At 41.5% G+C, this 20390-nt stretch overlaps 2 protein-coding genes across 4 annotated transcripts in view; both read right to left on the bottom strand.

Moving 5' to 3' along the window:
- Positions 1-429: 429 nt before the first annotated feature.
- LOC124019883 (troponin I, fast skeletal muscle-like) overlaps positions 430-20390 on the bottom strand; it is a 30146-nt gene continuing 10185 nt past the window's right edge. Inside the window, exons 3-9 of one of the 2 annotated variants that reach the window (XM_046335327.1) lie at positions 6735-6779; positions 5009-5042; positions 4700-4736; positions 3724-3852; positions 2862-2951; positions 1220-1396; positions 430-842 (exon numbers count right to left, since the gene is read on the bottom strand). In XM_046335327.1, the coding sequence (XP_046191283.1) occupies positions 759-842; positions 1220-1396; positions 2862-2951; positions 3724-3852; positions 4700-4736; positions 5009-5016 (525 nt within the window). In that variant the 5' untranslated portion in view covers positions 5017-5042; positions 6735-6779 and the 3' untranslated portion in view covers positions 430-758. The remainder of the gene's footprint in view (positions 843-1219; positions 1397-2861; positions 2952-3723; positions 3853-4699; positions 4737-5008; positions 5043-6734; positions 6780-20390) is intronic. The other variant, XM_046335326.1, reaches the window with a different exon arrangement.
- LOC124019882 (troponin I, fast skeletal muscle-like) overlaps positions 19255-20390 on the bottom strand; it is a 24786-nt gene continuing 23650 nt past the window's right edge. Inside the window, exons 6-8 of one of the 2 annotated variants that reach the window (XM_046335325.1) lie at positions 20259-20390; positions 19853-19936; positions 19255-19702 (exon numbers count right to left, since the gene is read on the bottom strand). The exon at positions 20259-20390 is cut by the window's right edge and continues 45 nt beyond it. In XM_046335325.1, coding sequence (XP_046191281.1) covers positions 19853-19936; positions 20259-20390 — 216 coding nt within the window. In that variant the 3' untranslated portion in view covers positions 19255-19702. Of the gene's footprint in view, positions 19937-20258 lie in introns of both variants that reach the window. The other variant, XM_046335324.1, reaches the window with a different exon arrangement.

Consider the following 20390-nt stretch of genomic DNA (forward strand, 5'->3'; position numbering starts at 1 on the left):
GCTGGTGATCTGACAGAGTTAGATTCTGCCCTTACTGACCCATGTGACCCCAGTAAGCCATCTTCGGGTAGCCACACCTGCCGGCTGTGTTTATTGGTCAGGCTGGTTCCTGCTGACAGGAAGTCTATAAACAGACTGGTTAAAACACATAGCAACTCCTCAGTGTGAATGTTGTGGTCCCACCCAAACGTTGTACCCCTTGAACACATCAATATTACTACAGCCATGTAATTTCAAGAGCAGGTTACACCCATCAGGACGCTGGTCTGTTATTGTGGAGACGTAACAGTAGGGACTCTATAAATCACACAAAAACAGTTTCTATTAGCTGACCAGGGTTTATTTGATGACAATTAGTATAAATATTGCACAATATATATATATTTTATATATATATATTATATATATATTTTTTTTTGGGGGGGGGGGGGTCACGTAACTGTTTTTGTGTTTCGTGTGAAACAAAAGACTAGATATCCAATTTGGGGACAAACGGAACTTTTTGTTTCTACTCCTTAGTAGTCTCAAACTACTTCCTGTCTGGAACTCCAGGAACATCTACTCCTTATGAGTCTCAAACTACTTCCTGTCTGGAACTCCAGTAACATCTACTCCTTATGAGTCTCAAACTATTTCCTGTCTGGAACTCCAGTAACATCTACTCCTTATGAGTCTCAAACTACTTCCTGTCTGGAACTCCAGTAACATCTACTCCTTATGAGTCTCAAACTACTTCCTGTCTGGATCTCCAGTAACATCTACTCCTTATGAGTCTCAAACATCTTCTTCCTGTCTGATTTGTCTTCGATGTTCTTACGCCAGTCTCCCACAGCATCTTTGTCCTGAGGGGGGGGGGGGGGAATGGCAGAATAAGTACATGAGTGAAAATGTATTTGAAATATATGACACTTGGTGTGGGCAGTGTTAGCATGATTCACATTGGAGTGTTGGGTTGAACAGGCGTACAGTTGTTGCTGCTTAGAGGCCTATACAGGGAGACATTGTCTTTGAAATTTTGGACTAATGATATGACATTTGGTGTCAGAAGTGGGATCCTGTAGAACAGCTACAGAACAGACACATGCATGGACGAGGCTTTCAAATAAAACTATCACATGATTTACACAGTAAATAAGTCACGTTACAGTCATATAGTAACATTATTAAGCTAAACTATACTATAATTACAGTATGTTCTTATGTCCAGAACAACACCCACCTCCTCCTTGACCTCCTTCTTGACTTGCTTCAGGTTGGCCCTCAGGTCCATGGACACCTTGTGTTTGGAGCCCAGCAGAGCCTGGAGCATAGCATCAGCAGACATGCGGACTTTCTTCAGGACGGGCTTCCTGAACTTACCATTCAGTTCAACTACCTTCATCTTCAAGTCCTCAACCTGTTTGGAATTCAACAGGAAGCACTTATCACACACAGACGATTGACTGCCCGACGCCAAACACCAGTGGAAATACTGTTACCCCTTGGCTCTAATATTAGTAACAGTGAACTACTGTTACCCCCTTGGCTCTAATATGAGTAGCAGTGAACTACTGTTACCCCTTGGCTCTAATATGAGTAGCAGTGAACTACTGTTACCCCTTGGCTCTAATATTAGTAACAGTGAACTACTGTTACCCCCTTGGCTCTAATATGAGTAACAGTGAACTACTGTTACCCCTTGGCTCTAATATTAGTAACAGTGAACTACTGTTACCCCTTGGCTCTAATATTAGTAACAGTGAACTACTGTTACCCTCTTGGCTCTAATATTAGTAACAGTGAACTACTGTTACCCCTTGGCTCTAATATTAGTAACAGTGAACTACTGTTACCCTCTTGGCTCTAATATTAGTAACAGTGAACTACTGTTACCCCTTGGCTCTAATATTAGTAACAGTGAACTACTGTTACCCTCTTGGCTCTAATATTAGTAACAGTGAACTACTGTTACCCCTTGGCTCTAATATTAGTAACAGTGAACTACTGTTACCCTCTTGGCTCTAATATTAGTAACAGTGAACTACTGTTACCCTCTTGGCTCTAATATTAGTAACAGTGAACTACTGTTACCCCTTGGCTCTAATATGAGTAACAGTGAACTACTGTTACCCCTTGGCTCTAATATGAGTAACAGTGAACTACTGTTACCCCTTGGCTCTAATATGAGTAACAGTGAACTACTGTTACCCCCTTGGCTCTAATATGAGTAACAGTGAACTACTGTTACCCCTTGGCTCTAATATGAGTAACAGTGAACTACTGTTAACCCCTTGGCTCTAATATGAGTGACAGTGAACTACTGTTACCCCCTTGGCTCTAATATGAGTAACAGTGAACTACTGTTAACCCCTTGGCTCTAATATGAGTAACAGTGAACTACTGTTACCCCTTGGCTCTAATATGAGTAACAGTGAACTACTGTTAACCCCTTGGCTCTAATATGAGTAGCAGTGAACTACTGTTACCCCTTGGCTCTAATATTAGTAACAGTGAACTACTGTTACCCCTTGGCTCTAATATTAGTAACAGTGAACTACTGTTACCCCTTGGCTCTAATATTAGTAACAGTGAACTACTGTTACCCCTTGGCTCTAATATGAGTAACAGTGAACTACTGTTACCCCCTTGGCTCTAATATGAGTAACAGTGAACTACTGTTAACCCCTTGGCTCTGATATGAGTAACAGTGAACTACTGTTACCCCCTTGGCTCTAATATGAGTAACAGTGAACTACTGTTAACCCCTTGGCTCTAATATGAGTAACAGTGAACTACTGTTACCCCTTGGCTCTAATATGAGTAACAGTGAACTACTGTTACCCCTTGGCTCTAATATGAGTAGCAGTGGTAGAACTCCTCACCTCCTTCTCAGACTTGGTCACCTTGGTTGACATGTCGTATCTCTCCTCATCAACCCTCTCGATCTTCTGATGGAGCTTCTTGCACAAGTCCTGAAGAGAGACATACAGAGAGACATAGAGAGAAAGAGAGGCATAGAGAGAGAGAAAGAGAGGCATAGAGAGAGAGAAAGAGAGGCATAGAGAGAGAGAAAGAGAGGCATAGAGAGAGAGAAAGAGAGGCATAGAGAGAGAGAAAGAGAGGCATAGAGAGACATACAGAGAGACATAGAGAGAGAGCAAGAGAGACAGAGATAAAGTCATAGTTTTATGACCCTATACGAAGGAATACACAGCAAACTAAGTATCAGAGAGTGAGAGAGAGAGAGAGAGGGAGAGAGAGAGAGAGAGAGAGAGAGAGAGAGAGAGAGAGAGAGAGAGAGAGAGAGAGAGAGAGAGAGAGAGAGAGAGAGAGAGAGAGATTGAGAGAGAGAGAGATTGGGAGAGAGAGAGAGATTGAGAAAGAGAGAGTTTGAGAAAGAGAAAGAGATTGAGAGAGAGAGAGAGAGAGAGATTGAGAGAGAGAGAGATTGGGAGAGAGAGAGAGAGAGATTGAGGAAGAGAGAGAGATTGAGAAAGAGAAAGAGATTGAGAAAGAGAGAAAGAGAGAAAGAGAGATTGAGAAAGAGAGAAAGAGAAAGAGAGATTGAGAAAGAGAGAAAGAGAAAGAGATTGAGAAAGAGAAAGAGAGAAAGAGAGATTGAGAAAGAGAGAAAGAGAAAGTGAGAAAGAGAGAAAGAGAGATTGAGAAAGAGAAAGAGAGAAAGAGAGAGATTGAGAAAGAGAAAGAGAGAAAGAGAAAGAGGGGTTGGCGCTAATAGCTTACCGTGAGCTCTGCCATGCATACCAAGAACTCAGGGGCAGGGCAGTTCTCCTTCATGTACCTGGCCTTCTCTGCCTCAGCCTCGACCGCCTCAGCCTCGAGCAAGCCGGCAGCGATCTGGAGCATCAAGCTCTGTACGGGGGAGGGGACAAATCACATCGCATTACAGAGTTCAGTGGCCACATCTGCTTGTCTAAGGGGTTGTCTATATCAATACTGTATTCATATCACATAACTTGAAGGTCTGTAGATCTACAGAGCTTCAGGTGAAGTGTTACGAGTGATGTAGAACTGTAAGGGTTGGTTTCTACTCCATTGATCAAACGAGCTCCTGCTGACCAAGAAGTCGACAAGGTCTACTACAGGGTGGGGGCTAACACTGTCTGGATCACATAACATTTACCCCTGAATACGACTACAATGTAAAGTCAGCATTAAAATCAGTCTGTGACGTCAAGCAGGTTGTTCTCTGTGTGGAACAGGAACATGTTCAAACCTGGGAAACGTTATAGAACATGAAGGTCTTTATAGAACATGAGGGTCTTTATAGAACATGAAGGTCTTTATAGAACAGTAGGTCTTTATAGAACATGAAGGTCTTTATAGAACATGAAGGTCTTTATAGAACATGAAGGTCTTTATAGAACAGTAGGTCTTTATAGAACATGAAGGTCTTTATAGAACAGTAGGTCTTTATAGAACATGAAGGTCTTTATAGAACATGAAGGTCTTTATAGAACAGTAGGTCTTTATAGAACATGAAGGTCTTTATAGAACATGAAGGTCTTTATAGAACAGAAGGTCTTTATAGAACAGCAGGTCTTTATAGAACAGAAGGTCTTTATAGAACAGCAGGTCTTTATAGAACATGAAGGTCTTTATAGAACAGTAGGTCTTTATAGAACAGAAGGGTCTTTATAGAACATGAGGATGTATTAGCTGTATATAAAACCCTTCTGGAATGAATGGTGCTCCTTACCTTCAGGTAGTTCCTACGGCTCGCTGTCATCTTTTTACTGATTGGATAAAGCAGATCAGGGTCATTTAAGGGAAATATACAAGGTGAAGCCACAGAGACAGGTACGTGACGATTAAACAATTTTAGGAATTCATGCTATTACATTACGGTAGGAAAAATTACAACACTATTGGGAATCATCATAGCATAGTATTACTCAGTTGTAATGCCTGGTTTTCTATGTGGAAAACATGTTCACAGACAGAATACAGTAGATGAATACAGTATAGTGTAGTATATTTTTCTGTAAACTGAAAAACGTAAACTTACTCAGACATTTTGGCCTGTTGTTTTGTTTTACTTCCTGTGTCAAGAGATGAACAAACAGGAAACAGTTTATTCATTTTGAGCTGTTGTTATTTTATGTAATTTGGTGGTGGTGGTGGGGGGGTGGGGGGGTCGGGGTGGGGTGGGGTAGAAACCAAAGATTTCAAGGTTGACCCAATGCAAGTCATGCGCAATTGCATATCAAAAAGAAATGCAACAGACATTAGATAATGAATGGTCAATAACTTGATCAATAATTGTCTTGGATCAGTTTAGCCAAATGTAACACAGCAGTCCAACATCAACATCAACATCATAATTCCTGCTGGTTAAAGAGGGAGGGGTTGTTTCCTCTTGAATGAATGTCTTTGAATCTGTACAAATATAACCCGTCCCAAGGTTGATAGCAAATCAACAAGACTCTCATTTCCTGAAATCTCTGGTCACACAGGAGTCCATAAGGATTATGGCACCAAAACAGGTCCTTTCACAAACTACCACTGACATTCTCAAAATGCATGTTCAGAATGTAGGAAAATACCCAATTGGATTTTCCTTTGTATATAGTTGAATCTCAACAAATCTATGGGAATAACATCAAACAATCCATAAGCCGTTTGAAGTAAACTGTGAAACTACAACACAAATTCAAGTTTACAATTATAAGCCATATTGTGATTATCCACCTCTACCATGCCAAAGCTATATCTCTAAACAAACTTCAGTCCTTTTTTACAGAGCTTATAAACGAGCAACTGGGCAAATAGAGCCACAAGAGCCTTTAATTAACACCACATTCACTCTGAACTACAGAGAAAACAACAGCTGAAAATCAGGCCTTGGATGTATCTCTTCCAACACTTGTCTGTCTAAAACACACAGACAAACACCTGTGAATATCCGAATGCCTCAACCCACGTTGCCTCTTGAGAAAAATAAAGTTATCTTCTATTCTATTCTAAAAAGCAGTCTAAATTATCAGAGCTCACACACCACACACAATCTGGTCCAAAAGTCACATCTAATCCCACATGGGACGGACCACATGCAATCTGGTCCAAAAGTCACATCTAATCCCACATGGGACGGACCACATGCAATCTGGTCCAAAAGTCACATCTAATCCCACATGGGACGGACCACATGCAATCTGGTCCAAAAGTCACATCTAATCCCACATGGGACGGACCACATGCAATCTGGTCCAAAAGTCACATCTAATCCCACATGGGACGGACCACATGCAATCTGGTCCAAAAGTCACATCTATTCCCACATGGGACGGACCACATGCAATCTGGTCCAAAAGTCACATCTAATCCCACATGGGACGGACCACATGCAATCTGGTCCAAAAGTCACATCTAATCCCACATGGGACGGACCACATGCAATCTGGTCCAAAAGTCACATCTAATCCCACATGGGACGGACCACATGCAATCTGGTCCAAAAGTCACATCTAATCCCACATGGGACGGACCACATGCAATCTGGTCCAAAAGTCACATCTAATCCCACATGGGACGGACCACATGCAATCTGGTCCAAAAGTCACATCTAATCCCACATGGGACGGACCACATGCAATCTGGTCCAAAAGTCACATCTAATCCCACATGGGACGGACCACATGCAATCTGGTACCAATAGATGAATACATGAATATACCAACACATCTGGTCCAAAAGTCACAGACGGAGCAGAGAGGAAAGCAAGAACATCTCACCTATAAACCCAGTGAAGGTACAAATAAATGATGTGGGGATGAGAGCTACAGGCAAGACAGAGACAGGAACAGATTTGGAAGGTATATACTCTGTTTCCTGAAAGCTCAGCAGAAAGCAAAAGGGCAAGGTTCTCTTTATGGGAGTGGGGCCAGGCCAGGCAGGGCCAATGGGGCAGTTAGTTCCTGAAATACCTCCGCATTCGTAAATCATCTGCCATCAACGTTTCTGCTACATTTTTAGTTCAAATATTCCTGACATTAGACTTATTATGAAATAATCCTGATTTTAGATGTGATTTAAAATAATCCTGATTTTAGATGTGATTTAAAATACTTCTGATTTTAGATGTGATTTAAAATAATCCTGATTTTAGATGTGATTTAAAATAATCCTGATTTTAGATGTGATTTAAAGTAATCCTGATTTTAGATGTGATTTAAAATAATCCTGATTTTAGATGTGATTTAAAATAATCCTGATTTTAGATGTGATTTAAAATAATCCTGATTTTAGATGTGATTTAAAATAATCCTGATTTTAGATGTGATTTAAAGTAATCCTGATTTTAGATGTGATTTAAAATATTCCTGATTTTAGATTTGACTTAATCCTGATTTTTGGTGAAGGGAGGACCCACTCTGTGTTACCTCATAACTCGGTGTTACCTCATAACTCTGCGTTACCTCATAACTCTGAATGTGTTTGAAATCTATCAAGCTCTCAAGTTACTGCTACTGGATAAATTAGACAATGACTCCGGTTGGTTTCATGTCTGTTATATAGGACTCAGGGAACAATCAGCAGGTCACTTGATTAGTTTGTAAAGTGACTCCCTGTCAATTGATTGAATTAGACACTTCCAATTAATTCATAACTCTGTGTGATTGGTCAAATGTATTATTAAATTGGTCATTGGTAAACTATAAAGATAGTATTGTCAGAGAGTGTCTTGACTGGCAGACTGGCTGTGACAAGAAGAGAAGACGAGGGTAAGAAAGAGAAGGACCCCTCTGAACTGTCATGACCCAGAGGTCACACACATGGTGTGATCAATTACCCAACCAACGTGTCAGCCTCCAGTACCCACCCACAGAGTCAGCCTCCAGTACCCACCCACAGAGTCAGTCTCCAGTACCCACCCACAGAGTCAGCCTCCAGTACCCACCCACAGAGTCAGCCTCCAGTACCCACCCACAGAGTCAGTCTCCAGTACCCACCCACAGAGTCAGCCTCCAGTACCCACCCACAGAGTCAGCCTCCAGTACCCACCCACAGAGTCATTCTCCAGTACCCACCACAGAGTCAGCCTCCAGTACCCACCCACAGAGTCAGTCTCCAGTACCCACCCACAGAGTCAGCCTCCAGTACCCACCCACAGAGTCAGTCTCCAGTACCCACCCACAGAGTCAGCCTCCAGTACCCACCCACAGAGTCAGTCTCCAGTACCCACCCACAGAGTCAGTCTCCAGTACCCACCCACAGAGTCAGTCTCCAGTACCCACCCACAGAGTCAGCCTCCAGTACCCACCCACAGAGTCAGCCTCCAGTACCCACCCACAGAGTCAGTCTCCAGTACCCACCCACAGAGTCAGTCTCCAGTACCCACCCACAGAGTCAGTCTCCAGTACCCACCCACAGAGTCAGCCTCCAGTACCCACCCACAGAGTCAGCCTCCAGTACCCACACACAGAGTCAGCCTCCAGTACCCACCCACAGAGTCAGTCTCCAGTATCTAACCACCATGTCAGCCTCCAGTATCAACCACCATGTCAGCCTCCAGTATCAACCACCATGTCAGCCTCCAGTACCCAACCACCATGTCAGCCTCCAGTACCCAACCACCATGCCAGCCTCCAGTACCAACCATCATGCCAGCCTCCAGTACCCAACCACCATGTCAGCCTCCAGTACCAACCACCATGTCAGCCTCCAGTACCAACTACCATGTCATTCTCCAGTATCAACCACCATGTCAGCATCCAGTATCTAACCACCATGTCAGCCTCCAGTATCAACCACCGTGTCAGCCTCTAGTACCAACCAATATGTCAGCCTCCAGTACCAACCACCATGTCAGCCTCCAGTACCAACCACCATGTCAGCCTCCAAGATCTAACCATCATGTCAGCCTCCCCTAACCCCAGTTTACAACCACCATGTCAGCCTCCTCCTAACCCCAGTATCCAACCATCATGTCAGCCTCCTCCTAACCCCAGTACCCAACCACCATGTCAGCCTCCTAACTCCAGTATCCAACCATCATGTCAGCCTCCTCCTAACCTCAGTATCCAACCACCATATCAGCCTCCTAACACCAGTATCCAACCACCATGTCAGCCTCCTCCTAACCCCAGTATCCAACCACCATATCAGCCTCCTAACACCAGTATCCAACCACCATGTCAGCCTCCTAACCCCAGTATCCAACCACCATATCAGCCTCCTAACACCAGTATCCAACCACCATGTCAGCCTCCTCCTAACCCCAGTATCCAACCACCATGTCAGCCTCCTGCTAACCCCAGTATCCAACCACCATGTCAGCCTCCTCCTAACACCAGTATCCAACCACCATGTCAGCCTCCTAACCCCAGTATCCAACCACCATGTCAGCCTCCTCCTAACACCAGTATCCAACCACCATGTCAGCCTCCTAACCCCAGTATCCAATCACCATGTCAGCATCCTCCTAACCTCAGTATCCAACCACTGTGTCAGCCTCCAGTACCAACCACCATGTCAGCCTCCTCCTAACCCCAGTACCCAACCACCATGTCAGCCTCCTCCTAACCCCAGTATCCAACCATCATGTCAGCCACCTCCTAACCCCAGTACCCAACCATCATGTCAACCTCCTCCTAACCCCAGTACCCAACCACCATGTCAGCCTCCTCCTAACCCCAGTATCCAACCATCATGTCAGCCTCCTCCTAACCCCAGTACCCAACCACCATGTCAGCCTCCTCCTAACCCCAATATCCAACCATCATGTCAGCCACCTCCTAACCCCAGTACCCAACCATCATGTCAACCTCCTCCTAACCCCAGTATCCAACCACCATGTCAGCCACCTCCTAACCCCAGTACCCAACCATCATGTCAGCCTCCTAACCCCAGTACCCAACCATCATGTCAGCCTCCTCCTAACCCCAGTATCCAACCACCGTGTCAGCCTCCTAACCCCAGTATCCAACCACCATGTCAGCCTCCTAACCCCAGTACCCAACCATCATGTCAGCCTCCTCCTAACCCCAGTATCCAACCACCGTGTCAGCCTCCTAACTCCAGTATCCAACCACCATGTCAGCCTCCTAACCCCAGTACCCAACCATCATGTCAGCCTCCTCCTAACCCCAGTATCCAACCACCATGTCAGCCTCCTCCTAACCCCAGTATCCAACCACCATGTCAGCCTCCAGTACCCAACCATCATGTCAGCCTCCTCTTAACTCCAGTATCCAACCACCATGTCAGCCTCCTAACCCCAGTATCCAACCACCATGTCAGCCTCCTCCTAACTCCAATATCCAACCACCATGTCAGCCTCCTCCGAACCCCATCATCCAACCACCATGTCAGCCTCCTCCTAACCCCAGTACCCAACCACCATGTCAGCCTCCTAACCTCAGTATCCAACCACCATGTCAGCCTCCTAACCCCAGTATCCAACCACCATGTCAGCCTCCTCCTAACCCCAGTATCCAACCATCATGTCAGCCTCCTCCTAACCCCAGTATCCAACCACCATGTCAGCCTCCTCCTAACCCCAGTATCCAACCACCATGTCAGCCTCCTAACCCCAGTATCCAACCACCATGTCAGCATCCTCCTAACCTCAGTATCCAACCACTGTGTCAGCCTCCAGTACCAACCACCATGTCAGCCTCCTCCTAACCCCAGTATCCAACCACCATGTCAGCCTCCTCCTAACCCCAGTACCCAACCACCATGTCAGCCTCCTCCTAACCCCAGTATCCAACCACCGTGTCAGCCTCCTCCTAACCCCAGTATCCAACCATCATGTCAACCTCCTCCTAACCCCAGTACCCAACCACCATGTCAGCCTCCTCCTAACCCCAGTATCCAACCACCATGTCAGCCTCCTCCTAACCCCAGTATCCAACCACCATGTCAGCCTCCTCCTAACCCCAGTATCCAACCACCATATCAGCCTCCTCCTAACCTCAGTATCCAACCATCATGTCAGCCTCCTAACCCCAGTATCCAACCATCATGTCAGCCTCCTCCTGACCCCAGTACCCAACCACCATGTCAGCCTCCTCCTAACCCCAGTATCCAACCATCATGTCAACCTCCTCCTAACCCCAGTATCCAACCACCATGTCAGCCTCCTAACCCCAGTATCCAACCACCATGTCAGCCTCCTAACCCCAGTACCCAACCATCATGTCAGCCTCCTCCTAACCCCAGTATCAAACTACCATCATTTCTCAAGCCATCCAATGTTTTCTTACTGAAACAAACATTTGTTTCAAATTCAAAGGAAAGTTTACCTAAAATTTAGTTTAGATCAAATTAGATGAAGATTTTCAGTAAATAAAACAGTCATGTTATAACCCCTTCGAACATCATTACAATACTGTAGTACAACAATCCTTCCCCAGCTATGTGTGGCTGACATTAATGACTTATATAGGCGGATATAACTGACATATATAGGCTGATCTGACTGACATATATAGGCTGATCTGACATATATAGGCTGATCTGACTGACATATATAGGCTGATCTGACTGACATATATAGGCTGATCTGACATATATAGGCTGATCTGACTGACATATATAGGCTGATCTGACACATATAGGCTGATCTGACTGACATATATAGGCTGATCTGACTGACATATATAGGCTGATCTGACTGACATATATAGGCTGATCTGACTGACATATATAGGCTGATATAACTGACATATATAGGCTGATCTGACTGACATATATAGGCTGATATAACTGACATATATAGGCTGATATAACAGACATATATAGGCTGATCTGACTGACATATATAGGCTGATATAACTGACTTATATAGGCTGATATAACAGACATATATAGGCTGATATAACTAACATATATAGGCTGATATAACTGACTTATATAGGCTGATATAACTGACATATATAGGCTGATATAACTGACATATATAGGCTGATCTGACTGACATATATAGGCTGATATAACTGACTTATATATGCTGATATAACAGACATATATAGGCTGATATAACTAACATATATAGGCTGATATAACTGACATATATAGGCTGACATAACTGACTTATATAGGCTGACATAACTGACTTATATAGGCTGATATAACAGACATATATAGGCTGATATAACTAACATATATAGGCTGATCTGACTGACATATATAGGCTGATCTGACTGACATATATAGGCTGATCTGACTGACATATATAGGCTGATATAACAGACATATATAGGCTGATATAACAGACATATATAGGCTGATCTGACTGACATATATAGGCTGATCTGACTGACATATATAGGCTGATATAACTGACATATATAGGCTGATATAACAGACATATATAGGCTGATATAACAGACATATATAGGCTGATATAACAGACATATATAGGCTGATCTAACAGACATATATAGGCTGATCTGACTGACATATATAGGCTGATCTGACTGACATATATAGGCTGATATAACAGACATATATAGGCTGATATAACAGACATATATAGGCTGATATAACTGACATATATAGGCTGATATAACAGACATATATAGGCTGATATAACAGACATATATAGGCTGATATAACTGACATATATAGGCTGATATAACTGACATATATAGGCTGATCTGACATATATAGGCTGATCTGACTGACATATATCGGCTGATATAACTGACTTATATAGGCTGATCTGACTGACATATATAGGCTGATCTGACTGACATATATAGGCTGATCTGACATATATTGGCTGATATAACTGACTTATATAGGCTGATATAACTGATTTATATAGGCTGATATAACTGACTTATATAGGCTGACATAACAGACATATATAGGCTGATATAACTGACTTATATAGGCTGATCTGACTGACATATATAGGCTGATATAACTGACTTATATAGGCTGATATAACTGACATATATAGGCTGATATAACTGACATATATAGGCTGATCTGACATATATAGGCTGATCTGACTGACATATATCGGCTGATATAACTGACTTATATAGGCTGATCTGACTGACATATATAGGCTGATCTGACTGACATATATAGGCTGATCTGACATATATTGGCTGATATAACTGACTTATATAGGCTGATATAACTGATTTATATAGGCTGATATAACTGACTTATATAGGCTGACATAACAGACATATATAGGCTGATATAACTGACTTATATAGGCTGATCTGACTGACATATATAGGCTGATATAACTGACTTATATAGGCTGATCTGACTGACATATATAGGCTGACATAACTGACATATATAGGCTGATCTGACTGACATATATAGGCTGACATAACTGACTTATATAGGCTGATATAACTGACATATATAGGCTGACATAACAGACATATATAGGCTGATATAACTGACATATATAGGCTGATCTGACATATATAGGCTGACATAACAGACATATATAGGCTGACATAACTGACATATATAGGCTGATCTGACATATATAGGCTGACATAACTGACATATATAGGCTGATCTGACATATATAGGCTGACATAACTGACATATATAGGCTGATCTGACATATATAGGCTGACATAACTGACATATATAGGCTGATCTGACTGACATATATAGGCTGATCTGACTGACATATATAAGCTGACATAACTGACATATATAGGCTGATCTGACATATATAGGCTGATCTGACTGACATATATAGGCTGATCTGACTGACATATGTAGGCTGACATATCTGACATATGTAGGCTGATCTGACATATATAGGCTGATATAACTGACATATATAGGCTGATCTGACTGACATATGTAGGCTGACATAACTGACATATGTAGGCTGATCTGACTGACATATGTAGGCTGACATAACTGACATATATAGGCTGATATAACTGACATATATAGGCTGATCTGACTGACATATATAGGCTGATCTGACTGACATATATAGGCTGATCTGACTGACATATATAGGCTGACATAACTGACATATACAGGCTGATCTGACTGACATATATAGGCTGACATAACTGACATATATAGGCTGATCTGACTGACATATATAGGCTGATATAACTGGCATATATAGGCTGATCTAACTGACATATATAGGCTGATCTGACTGACATATATAGGCTGATATAACTGACATATATAGGCTGATCTGACTGACATATATAGGCTGACATAACTGACATATATAGGCTGATCTGACTGACATATATAGGCTGATCTGACTGACATATATAGGCTGATCTGACTGACATATATAGGCTGATCTGACTGACATATATAGGCTGATCTGACTGACATATATAGGCTGATCTAACTGACATATATAGGCTGACATAACTGACATATATAGGCTGATCTGACTGACATATACAGGCTGATCTGACTGACATATATAGGCTGATCTGACTGACATTTATAGGCTGATCTGACTGACATATATAGGCTGATCTGACTGACATATATAGGCTGATATAACTGACATATATAGGCTGATATAACTGACATATATAGGCTGATCTGACTGACATATAGAGGCTGATCTGACTGACATATATAGGCTGATCTGACTGACATATATAGGCTGATCTGACATATATAGGCTGATCTGACTGACATATATAGGCTGATCTGACTGACATATATATATAGGCTGACATAACTGACATATATAGGCTGACATAACTGACATATATAGGCTGATATAACTGACATATATAGGCTGATATAACTGACATATATAGGCTGATCTGACTGACATATATAGGCTGATCTGACTGACATATATAGGCTGATCTGACTGACATATATAGGCTGATCTGACTGACATATATAGGCTGATCTGACTGACATATATATATAGGCTGACATAACTGACATATATAGGCTGACATAACTGACATATATAGGCTGATATAACTGACATATATAGGCTGATATAACTGACATATATAGGCTGATCTGACTGACATATATAGGCTGATCTGACTGACATATATAGGCTGATCTGACTGACATATATAGGCTGATCTGACTGACATATATAGGCTGATCTGACTGACATATATAGGCTGATCTGACTGACATATATAGGCTGATCTGACATATATAGGCTGATCTGACTGACATATATAGGCTGATCTGACTGACATATATAGGCTGATCTGACTGACATATATAGGCTGATATAACTGACATATATAGGCTGATATAACTGACATATATAGGCTGATCTGACTGACATATAGAGGCTGATCTGACTGACATATATAGGCTGATCTGACTGACATATATAGGCTGATCTGACTGACATATATAGGCTGATCTGACTGACATATATAGGCTGATCTGACTGACATATATAGGCTGATCTGACTGACATATATAGGCTGATCTGACTGACATATATAGGCTGATCTGACTGACATATATAGGCTGATCTGACTGACATATATAGGCTGATCTGACTGACATATATAGGCTGATATAACTGACATATATAGGCTGATCTGACATATATAGGCTGATCTGACTGACATATATAGGCTGATCTGACTGACATATATAGGCTGATCTGACTGACATATATAGGCTGATCTGACTGACATATATAGGCTGACATAACTGACATATATAGGCTGATCTGACTGACATATATAGGCTGATCTGACTGACATATATAGGCTGATCTGACTGACATATATAGGCTGATCTGACTGACATATATAGGCTGATCTGACTGACATATATAGGCTGATCTGACATATATAGGCTGATCTGACTGACATATATAGGCTGATCTGACTGACATATATAGGCTGACACAACTGACCTAAATCAGGAGGTTTGCGTATGCTGATATTAACTATGGGTAGTAGGAAGTTACAGCATCATTTTTAGTCACAATAAATGTGATGTCACCACACTCCACACCCACCCACCTCTACACTCCTCCCTTCTTCTCTCCCTCTTCTCCTCCCTTCTCTCCTAGTTCTCCTCCCTCCTCTCCCTGTTCTCCTCCCTCCTCTCCTAGTTCTCCTCCCTCCTCTCCTAGTTCTCCTCCCTCCTCTCCTAGTTCTCCTCCCTCCTCTCCTAGTTCTCCTCCCTCCTCTCCTAGTCCTCCTCCCTCATTCTCTCCTAGTTCTCCTCCCTCCTCTCCTATTTCTCCTCCCTCCTCTCCTAGTTCTCCTCCCTCCTCTATCTGCTTCAGTTGGCTCTCAGATCCAGAGTCCAGACAAGTCACACCACATTGTGTTCACCACTTGCTCCTCAGCTATTAGTCTTCTTCAACATCTTCAACCTCAAGCTAACCTGTAAAGAGGAAGAGAAAGTACTGATTGGATATCAAAGTAGTCATGATAGTATTTAGTCATTGGAAATGTACTATATAGGTAATATTGACTTATCTAAAAAAAACATGTTTTTATTGTTGAATAATACATTTTACATCAATTATTTTGTAAGAAAAAGTAGGATCTGATTGTCTTGGTGTAACGGTGAAAACTGTCTTTCTCTGTTTAACCTAATGACTCCTTAGATGCAGACCAATAGGACCTGGTCTATGGTTCACTGTGTTCTCAAACATCATATTATGTTGAGTCATAGAAACTTCTGGTAACATCTGGTACTGTTATACATCTGGTAACATCTGGTACTGTTATATATCTGGCAACATCTGGTACTGTTATACATCTGGTACTGTTATATATCTGGCAACATCTGGTACTGTTATACATCTGGTAACATCTGGTACTGTTATATATCTGGCAACATCTGGTACTGTTATACATCTGGTAACATCTGGTACTGTTATATATCTGGCAACATCTGGTACTGTTATACATCTGGCAAAATCTGGTACTGTTATACATCTGGCAACATCTGGTACTGTTATACATCTGGCAACATCTGGTACTGTTATACATCTGGTAATATCTGGTACTGTTATATATCTGGTAACATCTGGTACTGTTATACATCTGGTAACATCTGGTACTGTTATACATCTGGTAACATCTGGTACTGTTATACATCTGCCAACATCTGGTACTGTTATACATCTGGTAACATCTGGTACTGTTATACATCTGGCAACATCTGGTACTGTTATACATCTGGCAACATCTGGTACTGTTATACATCTGGCAACATCTGGTACTGTTATACATCTGGTAACATCTGGTACTGTTATATATCTGGTAACATCTGGTACTGTTATATATCTGGTAACATCTGGTACTGTTATATATCTGGTAACATTTGGTACTGTTATACATCTGGTAACATCTGGTACTGTTATACATCTGGCAACATCTGGTACTGTTATACATCTGGTACTGTTATACATCTGGTACTGTTATACATCTGGTAACATCTGGTACTGTTATACATCTGGCAACATCTGGTACTGTTATACATCTGGTAACATCTGGTACCGTTATTCAGAGATTACCACCTGAACTCTAAACTATTCCATGCTGGCATCATCAATTCAATAAAAGAATCCCCAAAAATCAGAATTCCATAATGTGGTTTGGGATTATGTCCACCTCATTCCTAATGGAAAGCTTCCCTTTGACTACAACATATTTCAGAGCAAACATAGGTACGGTGATGGTATAACAGCTGTGGGAAATTCAATTATCTCTTGTAGCAGAAAGCCATATACACAAAATAAATCATGTTTTTTTTCAGCAAATCATTTATTTTCAGAAATTGAATTGGAACAAAATTATAGATTGTTTTGATTACACACATTAACACCTGTTTACAACAGCCCGAGAGAGATGGAACTACCTCTTAGATATCATTACAATTCATTAACACCTGTTTACAACAGTCCTAGAGAGATGGAACTACCTCTTAGATATCATTACAATTCATTAACACCTGTTTACAACAGTCCTAGAGAGATGGAACTACCTCTTAGATATCATTACAATTCATTAACACCTGTTTACAACAGTCCTAGAGAGATGGAACTACCTCTTAGATATCATTACAATTCATTAACACCTGTTTACAACAGTCCTAGAGAGATGGAACTACCTCTTAGATATCATTACAATTCATTAACACCTGTTTACAACAGTCCTAGAGAGATGGAACTACCTCTTAGATATCATTACAATTCATTAACACCTGTTTACAACAGTCCTATAGAGATGGATAGGAACATTAACACCTGTTTACAACAGTCCTAGAGAGATGGAACTACCTCTTAGATATCATTACAATTCATTAACACCTGCCACAACAGTCCTAGAGAGATGGAACTACCTCTTAGATAGCATTACAATTCATTAACACCTGTTTACAACAGTCCTAGAGAGATGGAACTACCTCTTAGATAGCATTACAATTCATTAACACCTGCCACAACAGTCCTAGAGAGATGGAACTACCTCTTAGATATCATTACAATTCATTAACACCTGTTTACAACAGTCCTAGAGAGATGGAACTACCTCTTAGATATCATTACAATTCATTAACACCTGCCACAACAGTCCTAGAGAGATGGAACTACCTCTTAGATATCATTACAATTCATTAACACCTGTTTACAACAGTCCTAGAGAGATGGAACTACCTCTTAGATATCATTACAATTCATTAACACCTGCCACAACAGTCCTAGAGAGATGGAACTACCTCTTAGATATCATTACAATTCATTAACACCTGTTTACAACAGTCCTAGAGAGATGGAACTACCTCTTAGATATCATTACAATTCATTAACACCTGCCACAACAGTCCTAGAGATGGAACTATGATATCATTACAATTCATTAACACCTGTTTACAACAGTCCTAGAGAGATGGAACTACCTCTTAGATATCATTACAATTCATTAACACCTGCCACAACAGTCCTAGAGAGATGGTTTACAACAGTCCTGTTTACAACAGAGAGATGGAACTACCTCTTAGATATCATTACAATTCATTAACACCTGTTTACAACAGTCCTAGAGAGATGGAACTACCTCTTAGATATCATTACAATTCATTAACACCTGCCACAACAGTCCTAGAGAGATGGAACACCTCTTAGATATCATTACAATTCATTAACACCTGTTTACAACAGTCCTAGAGAGATGGAACTACCTCTTAGATATCATTACAATTCATTAACACCTGTTTACAACAGTCCTATAGAGATGGAACTACCTCTTAGATAGCATTACAATTCATTAACACCTGTTTACAACAGTCCTAGAGAGATGGAACTACCTCTTAGATATCATTACAATTCATTAACACCTGCCACAACAGTCCTAGAGAGATGGAACTACCTCTTAGATATCATTACAATTCATTAACACCTGTTTACAACAGTCCTAGTGAGATGGAACTACCTCTTAGATGAATTTAGCCAGAGACGAAAAACAAACAAACACGCAAACGAGTCAAAACTGGATAACTTCGTAACCAAAGGCAGAAGGTTGTTCAAGCTGTCTCTAACATCTCCCTGTCTGGAACTCCAGTAACATCTACTCCTTATGAGTCTCTAACATCTCCCTGTCTGGAACTCCAGTAACATCTACTCCTTATGAGTCTCAAACTACTTCCTGTCTGGATCTCCAGTAACATCTACTCCTTATGAGTCTCTAACATCTCCCTGTCTGGAACTCCAGTAACATCTACTCCTTATGAGTCTCAAACTACTTCCTGTCTGGATCTCCAGTAACATCTACTCCTTATGAGTCTCTAACATCTCCCTGTCTGGAACTCCAGTAACATCTACTCCTTATGAGTCTCAAACTACTTCCTGTCTGGAACTCCAGTAACATCTACTCCTTATGAGTCTCAAACTACTTCCTGTCTGGATCTCCAGTAACATCTACTCCTTAGTAGTCTCAAACATCTTCTTCCTGTCTGATTTGTCTTCGATGTTCTTACGCCAGTCACCCACAGATTCTTTGTCCTGAGGTGGGAAGAGAAGCAGATCAAATATATTAGTCTACATTTTGTTGTGTTGGATCCATGTATGTTTGTTTCTATGTGCATCTGAGTAATACAACAATTAATCCCAAATAAAAAAACAACGACTCAGAATCATCCACATTAGAGTGCTGCGGTGAAATACAGTGTTTACACTATAGCAGTAGTTTCACCACTTCTTAATGTATCAGATTACACTCACATTATTTGTAATATAACATTTGGTGTCAGCAGTGGGATCCTCTTGAACTCTCATACAACGAACTCAACTGATATTAAGTTATAGTATTTGTAAGCAAATCTACCTCTTCCTTGACCTCCTTCTTGACTTGCTTCAGGTTGGCCCTCAGGTCCATGGACACCTTGTGTTTGGAGCCCAGCAGAGCCTGGAGCATAGCATCAGCAGACATGCGGACTTTCTTCAGGACGGGCTTCTT

Source organism: Oncorhynchus gorbuscha, unplaced genomic scaffold (genome assembly GCF_021184085.1).
Source record: "Oncorhynchus gorbuscha isolate QuinsamMale2020 ecotype Even-year unplaced genomic scaffold, OgorEven_v1.0 Un_scaffold_714, whole genome shotgun sequence".
Taxonomy (NCBI): Eukaryota; Metazoa; Chordata; class Actinopteri; order Salmoniformes; family Salmonidae; genus Oncorhynchus; species Oncorhynchus gorbuscha.